This window comes from Ornithorhynchus anatinus, chromosome 1 (assembly GCF_004115215.2).
Source record: "Ornithorhynchus anatinus isolate Pmale09 chromosome 1, mOrnAna1.pri.v4, whole genome shotgun sequence".
Taxonomy (NCBI): domain Eukaryota; kingdom Metazoa; phylum Chordata; class Mammalia; order Monotremata; family Ornithorhynchidae; genus Ornithorhynchus; species Ornithorhynchus anatinus.
The window spans coordinates 2,614,240-2,633,118 of record NC_041728.1 but is presented as its reverse complement, the minus strand read 5'-3'; the positions used below and the strand labels follow the sequence as shown (position 1 = coordinate 2,633,118).

Sequence of the window (18,879 nt, the reverse complement as noted above, 5' to 3'; positions counted from 1 at the left end):
GGCGGCCGGGGCGACGGCCGGTCCTTCTCCCGCCGCCGCAGCGAGGCTGCGCCGCTGCCCGCCGCGACGGTGCCCGCCGCGACGGTGCCGCCTGCCCTGTCGGCCCATGCCCGGCTCCCCCCCGCCCGGGGGCGCAGCAGGCCGGGACCCGCACCCCCGCCCGCCGACGCGGGCCAGCGGGCGAGCGGCATGCCCGCCGGGCCCCGGAGGCGCGGGGATCCCCCGGCCCCGCCGGCGGCGACCCGGCTGGGGCTGCTGCTGGCCCTGTGCGTGCAGGTAAGCGGGGACCCCCCTCCCCCCCTCCCCCCCTCCCGCCCCGCACATTGCAGCAACGGGGCGGCTCCGGGGCGTGCAACCGGGCGGGGGCGTCGAGGCGGGAGGAGGAGGGTGCGGGAGTCCCAGGTCCCCCGCTCGCTCCGGGATCCCCTTGGCGGAGCCGGGTCCGGGCGGGGGGGGGGGGAGGGCGGGCGTCCCTTCCCACCGTCGGTCCGTCCCCGCAGGCCGCCCGGCCCATGGGCTATTTCGAGCTGCAGCTGCGGTCGGTGCGCAACGCCAACGGGGAGCTGCTGAGCGGAGACTGCTGCGACGGCGACAGGCCCGGCCCGGCCGGGGCCTGCGGGCGCGACGAATGCGACACCTACGTGAGGGTCTGCCTCAAGGAGTACCAGGCCAAGGTCACCGCCACCGGGGCCTGCAGCTACGGACACGGAGCCACGCCCGTCCTGGGGGGCAACACCTTCCGCCTGCCCGACCCCGGGCCCGGACGCCGAGGCCCGCGGCCCGGACGGGTGGTCATCCCCTTCCAGTACGCCTGGCCGGTAAGGCCCCGGGGCGCCCGCGCGCGCGCGCCGGGCCTCGACGCCTCCACCCGCTCCGCTCCCGCCAACCCGGGCCCGGCTGGTCGGAGGGCCCCGGCGAGGCCCGGCGGGGTCGGGAGGTCGCCGGCCGCCCGCCTCGCCGGGCCCCCGTCCCCGCCGGCGCCCGGGCGTGACCGTACCGCCGGTGTTTGCCGAGGCGCTCACGCCGCGGGTGGTCCCGCGTGAGGCGCCCGGGCTCCGTCCCCATTTTCCACCCGAGGGAACCGAGGCCCAGCGAAGCCACTTGCCCGCGGTCACGCGGAGGACGAGCGGCGGGGCCCGGCGAGCGCTCGGTAGACGCCGTCGGCGGCGTTCCCCTTCGCCGGGCGAGCCGCCTCGCCTCTCCGGGCCTCGGGTCCCTCGTCCGGAAACGGGGGATGAAGACCGCGAACCCCACGCGGGACCACCCGGTGACCTCGGATCCGCCCCGGCGCTTAGAACGGCGCTTGGCGCTTAGCGGATTCCGTCGTTCCGATTACTGTGCCCTGGGCCTCGGTGACCTCATCCGGCAGATGGGGATGGAGGCCGTGAGCCCCACGTGGGACAGGGACTCTGCCCTACCGGATTTGCTTGTGACCTCTCCCCCTCCCCCCTCCGGCGCGTAGTACGGTGCCTGGCCCCTAGGAAGGGCTTAACAGATACCGTGATTACGATGATTGTGATCATTCATTCATTCAGTAGTATTTATTGAGCGCTTACTATGTGCAGAGCACCGGACTAAGCGCTTGGAACGGACAGATGGGTAACAGAGACAGTCCCTGCCCCTTGACGGGCTTGAGGTCTAATCAGGGAGCGTTGGGGGGGGGGGGCCGCCGGTCCTGCGGGTGTCCCCCCCCTCTCCCTCTCGTCTCCCAGCGCTTAGAACAGTGCCTGGCACGTAGGAAGCGCTTCAGAGATACCGTAATTATCGTTATATCCCCCCTCCCTCCCGCAGCCCCGCGCCGTCGAGGCTGCGGGTGGACGAGCGGCGCGCTGCAGCGCTCCCCGCGGCCGGCAGGGGGCGGCCTCTCCGCCGAGCGGCGCCGGAGCGCGGTCCCGCGCGCGCGTGCCCGCAGGGGGGCGGGGGCGCGCCTCGGGGGGGACTTGTGCGTGCACGCCTGCAGGTGGGCGTGCATAGTTTGCTGGGTGACCTTGGGCCAGTCCCTTAATAATGTTGGTATTTGTTAAGCGCTTACTATGTGCAGAGCACTGTTCTAAGCGCTGGGGGAGATACAGGGTCATCAGGCTGTCCCACGTGAGGCTCACAGTTAATCCCCATTTTTAATAATAATGTTGGTATTTGTTAAGCGCTTACTATGTGCAGAGCACCGTTCTAAGCGCTGGGGTAGACACAGGGGAATCGGGTCGTCCCACGTGGGGCTCACGGTCTTAATCCCCATTTGACAGATGAGGGAACTGAGGCACAGAGAAGTGAAGTGACTCGCCCACGGTCACCCAGCTGACAAGTGGCAGAGCCGGGAATCGAACCCATGACCTCTGACTCCGAAGCCCGGGCTCTTTCCACTGAGCCACGCTGCTTCTCACTTCACTTCTCCCGGCCTCGACTGCCTCACCTGGAAAACGAGGGTAAAAAGTGTGAGCCCCCAGGAGGGCCAACCTGCTCACCCAGGGCTGCGATCAGGGTTGGGCACAGAGTAAGCGCAGGGCGGCCTGGAATAGCGGCTACAGCATGGGAGTGGGAGGGTCATGAGTTCTAATCCCGGCGGAGCTCGTCTGCTGGGTGATCTCGGGCAAGTCACTTCACGTCTCCGGGCCTCAGTTACCCCATCGGGAAAAGGGGGGGTGAAGACCGGGAGCCTCGAGAGGGACAGGGTGGGTGTCGGACCTGATCTGCTGGTGTTCGCCCCAGCACTTAGTACGCTCTTGACACGCAGTAAGCACATAATAATAATAATAATAATAATGTTGGTATTTGTTAAGCGCTCACTATGTGCCGAGCACTGTTCTGAGCGCTGCGGTAGACACGGGGGAATCAGGTTGTCCCACGTGGGGCTCACGGTCTTAATCCCCATTTTACGGATGAGGTAACCGAGGCCCCGAGAAGTGAAGTGACTGGCCCAAAGTCACACAGCTGACAAGTGGCCGAGCCGGGATTCGAACCCGTGACCTCTGACTCCAAAGCCCGGCCTCTTTCCACTGAGCTGACAAGTACCACAATTATTACTGTCATTAGTACCAAATACCAATATCATCATAGTTGCGCTCTGCTGATAGCATCCTCCGGAAGAGGCCGGTACCAGCCGTCCATTCCTCCCCCAAGCCCCCCGCCCCTGGGCGTCGGTCACCTGGCCTCTTCCCTTCCCTGACTTTGGGGGTCCCGAGGGCTTCCCGGAGGAGGGGAAGTTACGGCCATCCTAGAGCCCCTCCCCATCGAGGTCGGGGCAGGAGGCAGCGAGCTCACCCCCTGGTAGGAAGGATTTAGGTGAGATTCCTGGAAGAATTTCTGCATTCCCGGGACCGCGCGGTGCCCCCGAGAGGATAGAGGGTGGGCTTGGGCGTGCCCGTGTCCTGGGTGGGAAAGTTATTCCAGGGGGGCTCGAGAGAGAGGCCGGGGGGCTGGAGAGAGTTGCTGGGCCTCTCCCCAGGGAAATTAGGGTCAGAGGGGCCGGTCAACTGGAGAACCGAGGATACGGACGGCTGTGTCCCCCCCAAGGGCTGCAGGCCGAGCCACCCTCCTGCGGTGGTGTTTTGTGAAACGGTTACTGGGGGCCGGGCACTGTACCCCAAGTGCCGGGTTAGATACAGGTTTATCCGCCTGGACGCAGTCCCCGTCCCACGTGGGGCTCACAGCCGTAATCCCCGTTCTACAGATGAGGGGAGTGGGGCTCGGACAAGCAAAGTGACTTGCCTAGAGAAGCAGCGTGGCTCGGTGGAAAGAGGCCAGGCTTGAGACTCAGAGGTCCTGGGTTCAAATCCCAGCTCAGCTACTTCTCAGCTGTATGACTTTGGGCTAATCACTTAACTTCTCCTCAGTTACCCCATCTGTAAAATGGGGACTGAGACTGTGAGCCCCACGTGGGACAACCTGATCACCTCGTAGCCTCCTCAGCGCTTAAAACAGTGCTTTGCACATGGCGCTTAACAAATGCCATCATTATTATTATTATTATTACTCGCCCAAGGTCACGCAGCAGGCAACTGGGATTGGAACCCTGGTCCTTCTGACTCCCAGGCCCAGGTTCTATATCCACCAGGCCGCGCTTCTTCTCCTCCCCATGCCACGCCGGGCACGGGGTAGGTGACTTGTTTCAGTTTGGAAGGTGGATGGCTGTGACTTTAAACTGCAACGTCTCCCCGATACTGTCCCCGCCCCCAACCCCCAAAGGGCTGCGGGACCCCCTCACGCCCTCATCCTGGTCCTCACCAGGGCAGAGATTCCATGTGAGGCAGCAGGGAGAGGCAGAATGGCACTGGGGCAGCCGACTGCTGGTGAAGGGTTAATGGGGCAGAGACTCCTGCCGGGAAGCTCAGGTGTGGGTGGAGAGCTGGTGGGGTGGGGCGGGGGGGGGGGTGGGGGGCAGCCGCCCCCATGAGCTGGCACGGAGTGGGCGACGTCTCTTTGGGATTTTGGAAGTTTTCCGTAGTTGGAGCCTAGCGGAGCCGCCGAAACCTTTCCCCGGTCGCTCCTGCCGGTCCCGGCTCCGGGGGGCGGATCCCCCTCCTCCCCAGAGCTCAGGGCCCAGGCGCCCCCGGGACGTGGACCGGAGGGGCCGGGAAGCCTCGAGGTGAGGCGGGAACAGTGCCCGGGCCCGGCCTAGCCCAGGCTGGGAGCCGGCGCCGGGAGCGTGGGCTTTGGAGAGAGCTGGGGTCCGGCATCCACCCCCGGGCATCCTGTGAGGCCCGCACGGGCATCCACGTGCCCTCTGCCCCTTGGGGTTGCCCCTGGGGGCTCCCGGAAGGTGGTTCTTTCCTCCCTCGGCTGGGGCGTGGGGCACTGCCGCCCGTGGCGCTCGGAGAAGCCTTTCCGGGCACCTGGACCCGCCTCTCCTTCCCGGGGTTGGGACGGTGCCTCTGGGACTCGGTTTCCCCTCCTTGGTCCCAAGCCGGGACTGCTGAGGGCAGGGGTGACTGGCGGCAGCGGCCCGTCTCCACCTCCGTTGATCTCTCTCCGGTTCGGCGGTCACGACAAACACGGGCAGGCGGGCGGGCGCCCCACCCACCGCCAACCACTCCAGCAGGCCCGAACAGAGACGCCGTTTGCCCGTCAGCTGGGTCTGCAAGGCGCCGCCGCTGGGGCCCAGCCAGAAATGTCCTAAAATCACCACCTGAGGATGTGTTTTCTGCACAGAGCTGGCAGCCGCCACCGCAGAGGGAGGGGGGGAGGGCGGGCGGGCCGGTAGGCGGGGAGCAGCCCAGGAATGTGGCGGGCGGGACCAGGGGGGTGGGACAGAGCCTCTCTCGTGGAGGGCGGCACCGGCCCCTCGGCTCTGGGACCGGCCACCCCGCCAGGGCTGTAGATCGTCTCCCCGGTGGGCTCGGGGCGGTTCCCCCCCGAGGGTGGTGTCTTCCCTGCGTTGCGGTCTGGGGGCCGAGCCCGCCGAGGTGGGCCATCTGGCTGCCGGTTGGCGTTAGGGCCGCCATCTTGGGTTAGCGGGGAGCCAAGTTAACGTCCGGCGATGCCGGGGCCAAAGGGGTTGGGAGAGAGCTCTGCTCGTGCCCGCAGTGGGCGAAGGGCACGGAGATGAGTTGGGAAAAGAAGTGGTGCTTGCGGTGGGACTTCAGGGCGGGCTTATGAGCTTGCACCCCACTCTGTCCTTCAACACTTCTTACCATTATCCTTTCACTCTCCCATTTCCCCCACCGCTCATTATTTTATGGCCCTCTCTCCCCCGTTAGACCGTAGGCTCCACCGGGGCTGAGATCATGTCTACTTACTCAGTTTTCCTCTCTCAAATATTTAGTACGGCGCTCTACGCACAGTAAGCGCTCAATAATAATAATAATGTTGGTATTTGTTAAGCGCTTACAATGTGCCAGGCAGTGTTCTAAGTGCTGGGGTAGATACAAGGTAGTCAGGTTGTCCCACGTGAGGCTCACGGTCTTAATCCCCATTTTACAGGTGAGGTAACTGAGGCACTGAGAAGTTAAATGACTTGCCCAGAGTCGCAGAGCCGGGATTAGAACCCACGACCTCTGACTCCAAAGCCCGGGCTCTTTCTACTGAGACACGCTGTTTCCGTGATCGATCGGCTGATAGAGAACACTGGGTTTTGCCAGACCGGGCTGTGTAGTAGGTGCCCTGTTGGGCATAATGTTAGGTGCTGTGCTGAGCGCTCTGTGCTGAGCTCTGGGCAGAGTGCTGTGCTGAGTGGCCGTACTGAGCTCCCTGCAGGATGCCGTGCTGGGCGCCACGTTGGGCATTTATTGGGTGCTGTACTGTGTTCCATGCAGGATGCCATGCCGGATACCGTCCTGGGCACTGTGCTGGGTGCCATGCTGGGCTCCGGACTGGGCACTGGGATCTGAATTAATAATTATGGTACTTGTTAAGTGCTTACTATGTGCCAAGCTAAGTGCTGGATTGTTTGATGTTGTGCTGGACTCCTCTCTGGGCACCTGGGTACATACAGGAGCTTTAACAGAATTGTCCTTGGGGAGCTTCCAGGGCGCTGCAGAGAGCGGGGCAGGAACGTGAGATCAAATGTACAGCATTCATTCGGTCGCATTTATTGAGCACTTACTGTGTACAGACCACTGTAATAAGCGCTTGGGAGAGTACAGTACAACAATAAACAGACACATTCCCTGCCCATGACGAGTTTACAGTCCAGAGGGGACGAGACAGACGTTAGTTGAAATAAATAAATGATGGATATGTACATAAGTGCTGTGGGGCTGGGAGAAGGGAAGAACAAAGGGAGCGAGTCAGGGCGACGCAGAGGGAGTGGGAGAAGAGGAAAGGGGGCGCTTAGGCAGGGAAGGCCTCCTGGAGGAGGTGGGCCTTCAGTAAGACCTTGAGCGGGGGAAGAGTCATTGTTGGATTTGAGGAGGGAGGACGTTCCAGGCCAGAGGCAGGACGTGGGCCAGGGTCCACGGGCGGCTGCCACAGGCCACGGGGAAGCCAAGAGTAACGAGGTCAAGAAGGCGCCTTCCTTCCCCGTAGGGCAGTGAGGATCGGACCGGCCCCACGGAGGAGGGAATGGTCAGGGAAGACCTCCCGGAAAGCGTGGCTTTAGAGGAGGCTGGGAAGGAGGGGGAAGGGTGCGGCTTGGGTAATTGGAAGAGGAATCCCGGGCAGGAGGAAAAACGGTTTTGCCAAAGTAACAATTGCGGTATTTGCCAAGAGTTTACTGTGTGCCAAGCACTGTACTAAGCACAGGGGTAGTTAGGAGATCATCAGATTGGCTACAGTCCGTGTCTCGTGTCGGGCTCAGTCGGTGGTATTTATTGAAAACTTACTCTGTGCAGAGTGGTGTATTAAGTGTTGGGAAGATGGCGGAGGGAGAAGCAGCATGGCGAGGTGGAAAGAGCCCGGGCCTGGGAGTCAGAAGGTCGTGGGTTCTAATCCCGGCTCCGCCACTTGTCAGCCGTGTGACTTTGGGCAAGCCACTTCATTTTTCCGTGCCTCAGTTGCCTCATCTGTAAAATGGGGATCGAGACCGTGAGCCCCATGTGGGACAGGAACTGTGTCCAACCCGATTTGCTTGTATCCACCCCAGTGCTTAGTACAGTGCCCGGCACGTAGGAAGGGCTAAACTAAATGCCACTATTATTATTATCACGGTCCAGTAGAGTTGGCAGACACGGTCGTTGCCTACAGGATGATCAGATCGGCCTCAGTCCGTGTCCCATGTCAGGCTCGATCGGTCGGTGGTATTTATCGAGCACTTATGTGTGCAGAACAATGTACCGAGCGCTCGGAAGAGCACGACACAATACGGTGAGTAGATATGGTCCCTGCTTACAGTGAGCTTACGATCTAGAGAGGGAATCGGATACAGACCGAGAAGGGGGAATGAGGGCTCGGTCGGGGAAGGCCTATTGGAGGAGATGTGGTTTCCATGAGGCTTTGAAAGTGGGGAGAGCGGTGGTCTGTCGGATGTGAAGGGGGAGGGAGTTCCAGGCCAGAGGGAGGAGGTGGACGAGGGGTCAGCAGCGAGACAGACGAGCTCGAGGTACAGTGAGTAGGTTGGCAGTGGAGGAGCGAAGTGGGTGGGCTGGAGGGAAGTAGGACATTAGCGGGATGCGGTGATTGAGTGCTTTAAAGTCGTCGGTGAGGGGTTTGTGTTCGATGCAGAGATGGATGGGCAACCAATGGAGGTTCTTGAGGAGCGGAGAAATATGGACCGAAAGCTTTTATAGAAAAAACATCTGGGTAGTAGAGTGAAGTGTGGATTGGGGAGAGACTGGAGGCAGGGAGATCAGCGAGGAGGCTAATGCGATAGCCCCGGAGGGGTAGAATAAGTGCGTGGATCAGCGTTGTAGCAATTCGGAGGGAGAGGAAAGGGTGGATTTTAGCAATTTTAGCAGGATTTGGTGACAGGTTGATTATGGGGGTTGCTTATGGGGGTTGAACGATAGAGATGAGTTGAAGACAATGCCCAGATTACAGGCTCGTAAGACAGGGAGGATGGTGGTGCTGTCTACAGTGATGGGAAAGTCAGGGGGAGGACAGAGTTTGGGTGGGAAGACGAGTTTGGTTTTAGACATGTTGTTGGAGGTGTCAGCGGAACATCCAAGTAGAGATGCCTGGAAGGCAGGAGGTGATGCGAGGCTGTAGAGAAGGAAAGAGGTTGAGTCTGGAGATGTAGATTTAGGACCATCCGCGTAGAGATGGCAGTCGAAGCCATGGGAGAGAATGAGTCTTCCAAGGAAGTGGGTGTAGAAGGAGAAAAAGAAGAGGATCCAGAAATGAACCTCGTGGGACCCCCCCCCCCCCACAGTTAGGGAGTGGGAAGCAGAAGGGGAGCCCGCGAAAGAGACTGAGAATGAGCGACCGGAGACAGAGGAGGAGAATCAGGAGAGGACAGTGTCCGATGCCAAATCCTGTTCCCGTGAAGCTTCTTGGACAAGGGATGACCCTTGATCTGACATTAGAGAGTCGGCGTGGCCTAGTGGAAAGAGCATGGGCTTAGAAGTCAGAGGATGTGGCTTCTAATCCCGGCTCCGCCACTCGTCTGCTGTGTGACAGGCCACTTAACTTCTCTGTGCCTCAGTCACCTCATCTGTAAAATGGGGATTGAGACTGTGAGCCCCACGTGGGCCAACCTGATTACCTGGACAGTGTTTGGCACATAGTAAGTGCTTAACAAATGCCATAATTATTATTATTATTGGGTAGGCGCTGGGGTCATCCTAGCTGTGTCCCCCTCCCTTTATCTCCCCCCCAGCATCGGGAGTGGAGGTCCAGGGTCAGCCGGTCACGATCTTGGGATCCGACGCGGTCTTGCTCTTACTGGCCCAACCTCCTGGGGACTTGGAGCTCCTGGAGGGCGGCGTTTCCGGACCCAGCGGCCAGCCCTCGGGGGTGGCCGGATCTCCGCTCGGGGCAGGGAGGCCGAGGCAGGGAGGCCAAGAACAGGGAACCTCTCTTTCCGCATATTATATGTAAGGATGGGGCTGCTTGTCTCTTTCTCTCTGTCTCTCTGTCTCTCTCTATTTATTTCCATGTCTCTGCCTCTCTTTCTGTTTGTCTCTGTCTCGCCATTTGTCTCTGTTTATCAGTCTTGTTTTACCCTTTCCCTGCTCTGTGGGGAGTGTGTGTGAGACTTCTTGTCTTTTAATCACTGAAGTTTCCAGGCATATTTGTAGATCAAGTGGGCAAACCCTCACCGACCCCACCTTCTTGGGGATTGTGTGTACGTGTGTGTGTGTGTCTGTCTGTCTGTCTTCGTATGTCTGCGCGCGTGCGCTCGCGTGCTTTTATGCCAGGGATGTTGATTTAGCAAGCCTCTCAGTACCTGCAGGAGCTGGGGAGGGGAGAAGGAGGTTTGGCACATAAGTACTTAACAAATACCACTTTATTATTATTGTTATTATTATTGTTAGGGAGGGGTCCAGGCCAGGGGGAGCAGGAAGCCCAGGGATGGCGGAGTGGGGCTCTCAGGAGCGGCGTTTGCCAGAGCCCTCACTGTAGCACAAAGAACCCGTGCCCGCCGGAGGCTGCCAGGGAGACGCCAAGGCCCCAGTGTCAGCAGGTGCTGGCACCCCCGGTCACACGTGGTGGGAAGCCGCCACACGGGCTGGCCCACTGACCCTGGCCGACCCAAGCGGGCACCGCCTCTGGATGGTCTCTCCGTGTGCGTGTGTGTCTATCGGGGGGCTGGGGCATCTAGTCCTTCCTGCCCCTTCAGGGAGGGCCGCTGTAGGCAGCCAGGCAAGGCCATCCCTCTCAGGGCTTTGGGGGCTGGAGGGTCAGCTGGGCCTGGACACCCCACCGGGTGTCCAGCTGGGTCTGCCCCCCCCCCCATCCCCTCCGCCCGGCTGAGGAGCCGGAGCGGTGCCGTGGGCTCGCGTGTCTCTGACCCCTGGCCGAGCCCTCTTTAGCAGCAGCGTGACCTAGTGGATAGAGCGCGGACCTGGGTTCTAATCCCGGCTCTGTCACTTGTCCGCCGTGTTGCCCTGGGGCAAGTCACTTAACTTCTCTGGGCCTCAGCGACTTCATCTGTAAAATGGGGATTAAGACTACGAGCTCCATGTAGGACAGGGACTCGTATCTACCCCGGTGCTTAGAACGGTGCTTGACACATAGCGCTTAACCAATACCATCGTCGTCATTCTTATCAACCGAGGCATTTAGGGAGCGCCCTCTTGGGTTGGTGCATTGTGCTAGACCTTGAGGAATACAGTATAACAAAATGACATGTCCCCTGTCCACAAGGAGCTTATACTCTGGGATATTTACAATTCACGAGGTTATGGAATGCACCTATATTACATGAGTGCAAAGGACAGGGACAAGGTCTTTCGTAGTAGTGCTTAGTACAGTGATGGGCGCATCGTAACCCTTGACAGATGTCACCGTTATGACTCTCATGGTTATTATTATTAATTTCTTAGGTCATGGGTCAGGAAAGGAGGAAAGAGTACGCTCGGGTCAGCTGACAGTCCATCATATTTGCCGAGTGTTTACTGTGTGAAGAGCACTGTTCTAAGCGCTGCCAGCTGGCGAGGCAGAGGCGACTACAGATGGCCTCCCTGGGTTTAAGGTGCCATCACCTTAAACTTCTTGAGCATCTGCTGTGTGCAGAGCACTGTGCCAGGCTTCTACCAGCTGCAGGGGGGTTAATAATAATTATGGTATTTGTTAAGCGCTTACTATGTGTCAGGCACTGTGCCAGGTGGCTGTGGGGATCGCGGAGGGGCGGGAAGGTTGGATTCAGACTAGGAGTGGGAGCCATCGCCCATTGCAGGCACCATCCCTGGGGGCGGATCTTAGTCACTCACTGGTATTTTTTGAGCACTTACTGTATGCAGAGCACTCTGCGAAGCGTTTGAGAAAGTACACTATAATAGAGTTGGTAAAAACAATCCCGGCCCGATCCTCTCCCTCCTCCTCAGCCAACCCTCCGGGGACCCCAGCGCGAGCCTTTCCAGCGCGCCAACCTCCCCCATGAGAACGGCTGGCATCCCGGCCCAGAGCCGCAGCAAGGGCAGAGCCGGGTGGCCGGGGCGGGTGGCGAGAGAAGCCGCTTCCGTGTGAGGAAAGGTTGTAGGTCAGAATTCCGCTGGCGGAGAGGGCACGGGGTTAGGACCGGGAAGAGGGTGCGCAGGGAGAATGAGGAATTGCCGCTCCCCTAAATAGTAATAATAATAATAACTGTGGTATTAAGCACTTAATGTGGGCCGACCACTTTACCAACCACTGGGGTAGATACAAGATGATCAGGGTGGACCTATCCCCGTGGAGCTCATTGTCTAAGCGGTGTTGCCTAGTGGATAGACCCCGGACCTGGGAGTCTAAGGAACCTGAGCTCTAACCCCGGCTCTGCCGCTCCGTCTGCTGCGTGACCTTGGACAAGTCACTTGACTACCACTGAACCTCAATTACTTCATCTGTAAAATGGGGATTGAGACTGTGTGAGACCCAGGTGGGACAGGGACCGTGTCCAACCTGATTTACTTGTATCCACCCCAGCCTTTAGTACGGTGTCTTGCCTACAGTAAACGCTTGACAAATGCCACAATTATTATTATTAATTAGGAGGGAGTTACAGATGAGGAAACTGAGGCACAAAGAAGTTAAGTGACTTGCCCAGGGCCGTCTGGCAGGCAAGGGGGAGAGTTGGGAGTAGAGAACAGGTCCTCTGACTCCCGGGCCCAGGTTCTTTCCACTAGGGTACACTGCTTCCCACCCTGCCGGGACATAAGACCACCAGTTGGAGGTGGAGGCTGGTGGGCCAGGCCGTTCTCAGGCTGGGGGCGGCGGCGGGGAAAATTAAAGACAGCAGCACCCCCAGCCCTTTCCAAAGATGGCGACACACCTCTCAGGGGTGGCTGCTCGGGCCGAAGGCTCACTGTCCCGCAGTGGGCCACGTGACGCCGTCACGTGTCGTCGCGTGCACGTGTGGGGCGATACCCTGGCGTCACGCAGGGCCGGAGGACGACTGGCCGGATGTCGGAAACCGGCCCAGGCGTCGGGTTCAGAACAAACAGCAGGAAGCACGTCTTCCCCCGGCGAGGGGCGAGCGCACTCCAAATCCGTTCCCACAGGAAGCTGTTCGGCCACAAACACCAGCAGATTCCACAGGGGCTGGGATAAACCGTGGAGGAGGGTCTGTGCTGGGTCAGTGGGGGAAAGTCGGGGGTGTGGGATGGTCCGTACTGGGGGAGAGACTGTAAGCTCGCTCTGGGCAGGGAATGTGTCTTCTTATCGTTATAGTGTACTCTCCCAAGCGCTTAATACAGTCTCCGAACACAGGAAATGATCATTGACTACGATTGACCGACTGACTGGCTGAGAGCTGGGGAAAGAGGGGAGTGTCGGGGTTGTGGGATGGTCTGTGCCGGGTCATTGGAGAAGAGTCAAGGGTGTGGGATGGTCCATGCTGGTCGTCTTAGGGAGAGTCAGGGGTGTTGGATGGTTTCTACTGGGTCACTGGAGGAGAGTCAGTAATGTTGGATGGTTGGTGCCGGGTCACTGGAGGGAGAGTCAGAGAGGGAGAGGGTCGGGTTTGTTGGGTGGTCTCTGCCGGGTCATGGGGGGTAATCAGGGTTGGAGAAGGGAGAGTCGGGGGTGTTGGACGGTTGGTGCTGGGTCACTAGGGGAGAGTCAGGGAGAGGGGAGAGTTAGAGGTGTTGGATGGTCTGTGCTGGATCAAGGTGGAGAGTCAGGGATGGAGAAGGGAGAATCAGGGGTGTTGGCTGGTTGGTGCTGGGTCACTGGAGGAGAGTCAGGGATGGAGAGGGGAGAGTCAGGGGGGTTAGATGGTCCATGCTTAGACTCTGGGGAGCGTTCCATCCGAAACCACAGGTTTTCAAGAGAACTACCAGCACGTGATGGATGATTCCTCCAAGATTCCTGATGCCCTTGTCCAAGACAGTCCCAGACTGAATGGTTCATGAATGGATGTTCTTCCCCAGGGTGGCTTCTCTCAGGAGCTGATAATGTTGAAGGGAAGAGGGGAAATGTCCTCCCTTCCCCTCTCTCGGTCAGTCGTATTTTTTGATCCCTTCCTAGGTGCGAAGCACAGTACTAAGTGCTTGAGACAATATGAGAGAGTTGGTAGGCACAGTCCCTGCCCTCAAGGAGCTAACAGTCTCGTGGGGAAGACAAACATTAAAATAAATTACAGATGAGAGGAAGCAGCAGAGTATAAGGATATGGACATAAGTGCTCTGGTGGGTTGTGGTTTGGGACTAAGTGCGTGGGTGAGGCGGTAGGGAGGATGGTTAGGGTAGGGGATGGGAGAGCTTAATCAGGGAAGTTTACTGAAGGAAACAGAATTTCAGTAAGACTTTGAAGAGGGGGAGGGTGACTGTCTGTTGGATATGGAGTGAGAGAGAAGTTCCAGGCCAGAGGGAAGAGGTGGCCAAGGGATTGGCGACGAGATAGGCGCGATTGAGGTGCGGAGAGTAAATTGGCATTAGAGGACCCAACTGAGCGTGCTGGGTTGTGGGAGTAAATCGACGAGGAAAGATAGGAAGGGGCTAGGTGATTGCTTCGAAACCGATGGTTTTTCTTGGGTGCGGTGGTGGCTGGAGTTGGGAGGCCAGGAGGTCATCAAGGAGGGGGATGCAGTAAACCAGGCAGGATGGGTTAAGGGCTTGGATCAGTTTGGATGGAGAAGAAGGAGTGAATTTGGGAAATGTTCTGGAGATAAAATTGACAAGATTTAGTGATAGGCCGAATATGCCGGTTGAATGAGATGAGCTGACGGTATCGCCGAGGTTACGGACTGGTAAGATAGGGAGGATGGTGGTGGTGTCTCCAGTGAGGGGGGAATCTTGGGGAGGACAGGGTTTGGTTGGGAAGATGAGGAGTTCTGTATGACATCATCGAAGTGTTGCCGGGGAATCCCGGTAGAGAGGTCCCGGAGGCCAGAGGGAATGCAAGACTCCAGAAGCGAGAGGTCAGGGCTGGGGATGTAGCTTTGGGAATCATCTATGTAGAGATGGTAATTGAAGCCATGGGAGTGAATGAGTTCTCCAAGGGAGTGGTTGAAGATGGAGAGGAGAAATGAACCTTGAGGGACTCCTACGGTTAAAGAGTGGGAAGTAGGGGAGGAGCTTGCGAAAGAGACTGAGGAACGGCAAGAAAGGTAGGATCATTTTTCCAGTCCATTTCTTCCCACTCCTCAAGAACCCCCCGATAGTTGCCCATCCACCTCCGCAGTAAACAAAAAGTCCTTTCCATAAGCTTTAAAGGATTCAATCAGCTCTCCCCATCCTACTCCCTGATTTCATACTACAGCCCAGCCCACACACTTCACTCCTCTAGCATCAGCTTACTTATTATGCCCTGATGTCATCTATCTCGCTGCCAACCCCTTTCCCACATAATGATAATAATTATGGTATTTGTTAAGCGCTTACCTATGTGACAGGCACTGTAATAAGCATCAGGTGAATACGAGCTAATTGGGTTGGACACACAGTCCTTGTCCCATGTGGGGCTCACATTTTCAATCCCGTTTTACAGATGAGGTAACTGAGGCACAGAGAAGTGAAGCGACTTGCCCCCAAACAAGTGGCGGGGCTGGGATCAGAACCCGTGACCTTCTGACTCCCAGAAGCGTTCTCTATCCACTCCGCCGTGCTGCCTCTCTAGTCTCCCTCTAGCCTGGATCTCCCTCCCCTTCATATGTGACGGGGGATTACTCTTTCCATCTTCAAAGTCTTATTTAAATCTCTTCTCCGAGAGGCCTTCCCCAACTAAGTTCTCATTTCCCCTCCTCTATCTCCCTTCTGTGTGCTCTTGCATTGAGCTTTTCACCTTTTATTCACCCTCCTTCAACCCCACAGCACTTATCTAATATCCATAATTTATGTTAACATCCGTCTCCCATTCTAGACTGAAAGCTCGTTTTGGACAGGGAATGTGTCTGTTTATTGTTGTAATATTCTCTCCCAAATACCTAGTACAGTGCTCTGCGTACCATAAGCACTAAATACCATTGATAGGAGGAGAACCAGAAGAGGACAGTATTAGTGAAGCCAAGTTTAGATAACGTTTCCAGGAGAAGGGGGGTGGTCCAGACTGCCGACACAGGCTGGAGGTCAAGGAGTATTAGGATGGAGTAGAATCCTGTTGGATTTGCCAAGGAGGAGGTCATTGGTGACCTTACGGTGGTTTCTGTGGAGCAGAGAGGATGGAAACCATAAAGGGAGTCGAGGAAAGTGTTGAGGAAGAGGAAGCGGAGGCAGTGGGTGCAAGGAGCTCCATCAAGGAGTTTGGAAAGGAACAGTAGGAGGGAGAATGGACAATAACCGGAAAGGATCGAGAGAAGATTTCTATTCTCTTCCTCTTCCTCTTCTCCCACCGTCTTTGTTATCATCCGCTCTGACTAAACTACTGTCTTCAGGTCCCTGGGCTGGGGGCGGTGGTCGGAGCGTATGTGTGCGTGTCTGTTTACGGTGCGGGTGGGATGGGGGGATGCCGGCTGCTGGAGCATCACTACAGAGTGGGTGTCCTGACAAAGGAACTCTCGTAATTCGATAACGGGTCGATCCGGGTGGGTAACGTCTTGTGAGCTGGGTTCTCCTGAAGCCGGAGAAAGTTGGATTGGGAGAAATAGCATTGATAAGGAACCATTATCTTGGACCCAGGGGGAGAGTACACCATAACAATAAACAGACAAATTCCTTCTCCACAAGGAGCTTTCCGTCTACAGTGGGAGACAGACATTAATATAAATAAATGGATTGTGGATATCAGATAAGTGCTGTGGGGTTGAAGGAGGGGTGAATAAAGGGTGAAAGTCCAATCGCAAGGGCAAGCGGAAGGGAGAGGGAGGAGGGGAAATGAGGGCTTAGTTGGGGAAGGCCTCTCGGTGGAGATGTGATTTAAATAAGACTTTGGAGATGGAGAGAGTGATCCCCCAGCACAAGGCAGGAGGGATTTGAGTCGCGCTGGTGACCCCAGGCACCGAAGCCCCCGGCCCGCCCCTGTTGAGGGACATGGTCACCACGGCCTCGGATTGAAGGCGCCGGGTCCGCGGTCGGTCTCTTCAAAGCCCAACGTCTCCAGAGGGCAGGGTAGCTACTTGCCATAACTGGCTCCGAGGGCCCGGGGCTGACATCGGCTTCCATGTGTGGTCAGAGGACTGCAGCGGGGGGACAGCGGACGGCGGCGGGGCCCGGGGCTGACACCGGCTCCCATCTCCCGTGTGTGGTCAGTGGGTGGTGGCCCGGTGGACCGGGGTTGGCAGCCAGCTGGAGCCGGTTAGTCAATCAGTCAGTCAATCGTAGTTATTGAGTGTTTATTATGTACAGAGCACTGTACTAAGCCCTTGGGAGAGTACAATAGAACAATATGACAGACACATTCCCTGCCCACAACGAGCTTCCAGTCCAGCGGGGTCACCCCCGAACCAGACTGCAAACTCTTCGAGGATCCCCTGTACGACCCTGTCGTATCATCCGCTCCCAAGAGCATAGTACGGTGCATTGCACGCGGTAAATGCTCAGTAAATACTCTTTGCTGGGTGGCAAAGAGACTGTCCCCTCTTTTGCCCTCTCCCCTCAGGGGAATTCTGGGTTGGGACGTGGAGACCAGCCGGGCTTGAGTGGGACTATCTTTTGCTCTGAGCTGCGGGTCAGGGTGGTCTGGGCACCACACTGCGATCCGGTTGGTTGGCATCAGTTGGGCAGAGCTGGGGCTCGCTCACCCACACCCTCCCCTTCCGCCCTCGTCTCTCCCTAGCCCAGGGTGCTGACGACGTTCACCGGGCTCTCCGTGGAGCCGGGCTCCAGTGCCAGGCTTGGGACACGGCTGGCCCCGTGGGCTAGTACGGTCAACACAGGGCAGGGCTGAGGAGTTTTGTTCAACCTCTCTGCTCCTGCCCGCCTTCACCTCTGTTGCCCCGTTAACCACCTCCTGGGGTGTGGTTAATGGGGCAGAAACCCCGACTTAGGGTTGTCCCAGAACCCCGCTGGCAGGGCTCCAGAGTGGCTGGAGCCTGGGAACAGCGAACCGGGTGTCCGGCCCAGACGGTTGGAGAGGGGAACGGTGCCGGGCCACTCCAAGGGTTTGTGGGAGGCGGGGAGAGGGCGCGGAGAGTGTCTGGGGGCTGGCAATGCCTGGCCCAATCTCTGAGGTGCCATCCTCCTCTCTTACTCTTCATCCTCTCTGCCACTCGCTCTTCTTACTCTGCCATTTCTTCCCCTCTTCCCCTCCTCTTCTTCTCTTTTCCTCCTCTCCTTTTCTTTTCAATCAACCCAACATATTTATCGAGCACTTACTGTGAGCAGAACACTGTATTACGTGCTTGGGAAAGTACAGTAAGAAGCAGCATGGCTCAGTGGAAAGAGCCCGGGCTTGGGAGTCAGACGTCGTGGGTTCTAATACCCACTCCACCACTTGTCAGCTCTGTGACTTTGGGCAAGTCACTTAACTTCTCTGGGCCTCAGTTACCTCATCTGTAAAATGGGGATTAAGACTGTGAGCCCCATGTGGGACAACCTGATCACCTTTTATCCCCCCAGCGCTTAGAACAGTGCTTTGCATATAGTAAGCGCTTAACAAGCACCATCGTTATTATTATTATTACAGTATAACAGTTGATAGGCACAATTGGCTCCTCTCTCCTCCTCTTCGTTGCCTCCTCCTCTTCTTTTTTCCTCTTCTTCTCATTTCCTCCTCTTCTCTTTTCCCCCTTCTCTTCTCTTGTCCTCCTTTTCTTCCTCCTCTTCTCTTTCCCCCTCCTCCTCCTTTTCCTCTTCCTCTTTTTCTCCAGTCTTTCCTTCCTCCCCTCTCGTTCTTCTTCTCCTCTTCCTCACCTCCTCTACTTCATTTTCCTCCTGCTTCTCTTTTTCTCTCTTCTCCTTTCCCTCCCCCTCCTCTTCCCCCTCCTGCACCAGCCCTTCCCAATGTGTGCTGGCCGTGGCCCTCTATTTCAGGCTCTACCCCTTTGTCTCTCATTCTTGTCTCTGACTTTGAGGTCTGTATCTCTGAGTCTCTGGGCTGCAGGGTGGTGGTCTCTGGTCGTCACTGTGTCGCTCCCAGCCCTGAGCAGATGACAATGGGGAAAGAGGGAGGAGAGCTGGTGACCGGTCCGTTTTGATTCCAGATCGGGTTCATGTTTCAGGAAATCTATCTGCTCGGGCACTGCCTGGCGTCTGACCATGTGTCAGGGGCAGCCCCCTCCCCCACGCCTCCTGGGACAGCCAAATGACTCGTGAGCCCTGGGCCGCCAAGAAGTCAGCGTGAGGCTCTTAGAGATTGGGTCGGGGACAAGACTTAACGGCGATGGCACTTGCTCAGCAATAATTATGGGTCAAACCATGGCGAAGATCTTGGTGAAAAGCAGTGTGGTCCAGTGGAAAGAGCACGGGGCTGGAGTCAGAGGACCTAGGCGCTAATCCTGTCTCTGCCTCTTGTCTGCTGTGTGAGCTTGGGCAAGTCACTTCTCTAGGCTTCAGC

General features: G+C 57.7%; 1 protein-coding gene across 1 annotated transcript in view; it reads left to right on the top strand.

Annotated features, from left to right (window-relative positions):
• Positions 1-248: 248 nt before the first annotated feature.
• The window catches only part of JAG2 (jagged canonical Notch ligand 2), a 69,784-nt gene continuing 51,153 nt past the window's right edge, over positions 249-18,879 (top strand). Inside the window, exons 1-2 of the mRNA XM_029049742.1 lie at positions 249-276; positions 501-818. Of these exons, the coding sequence (XP_028905575.1) occupies positions 513-818 (306 nt within the window). The 5' untranslated portion in view covers positions 249-276; positions 501-512. The remainder of the gene's footprint in view (positions 277-500; positions 819-18,879) is intronic.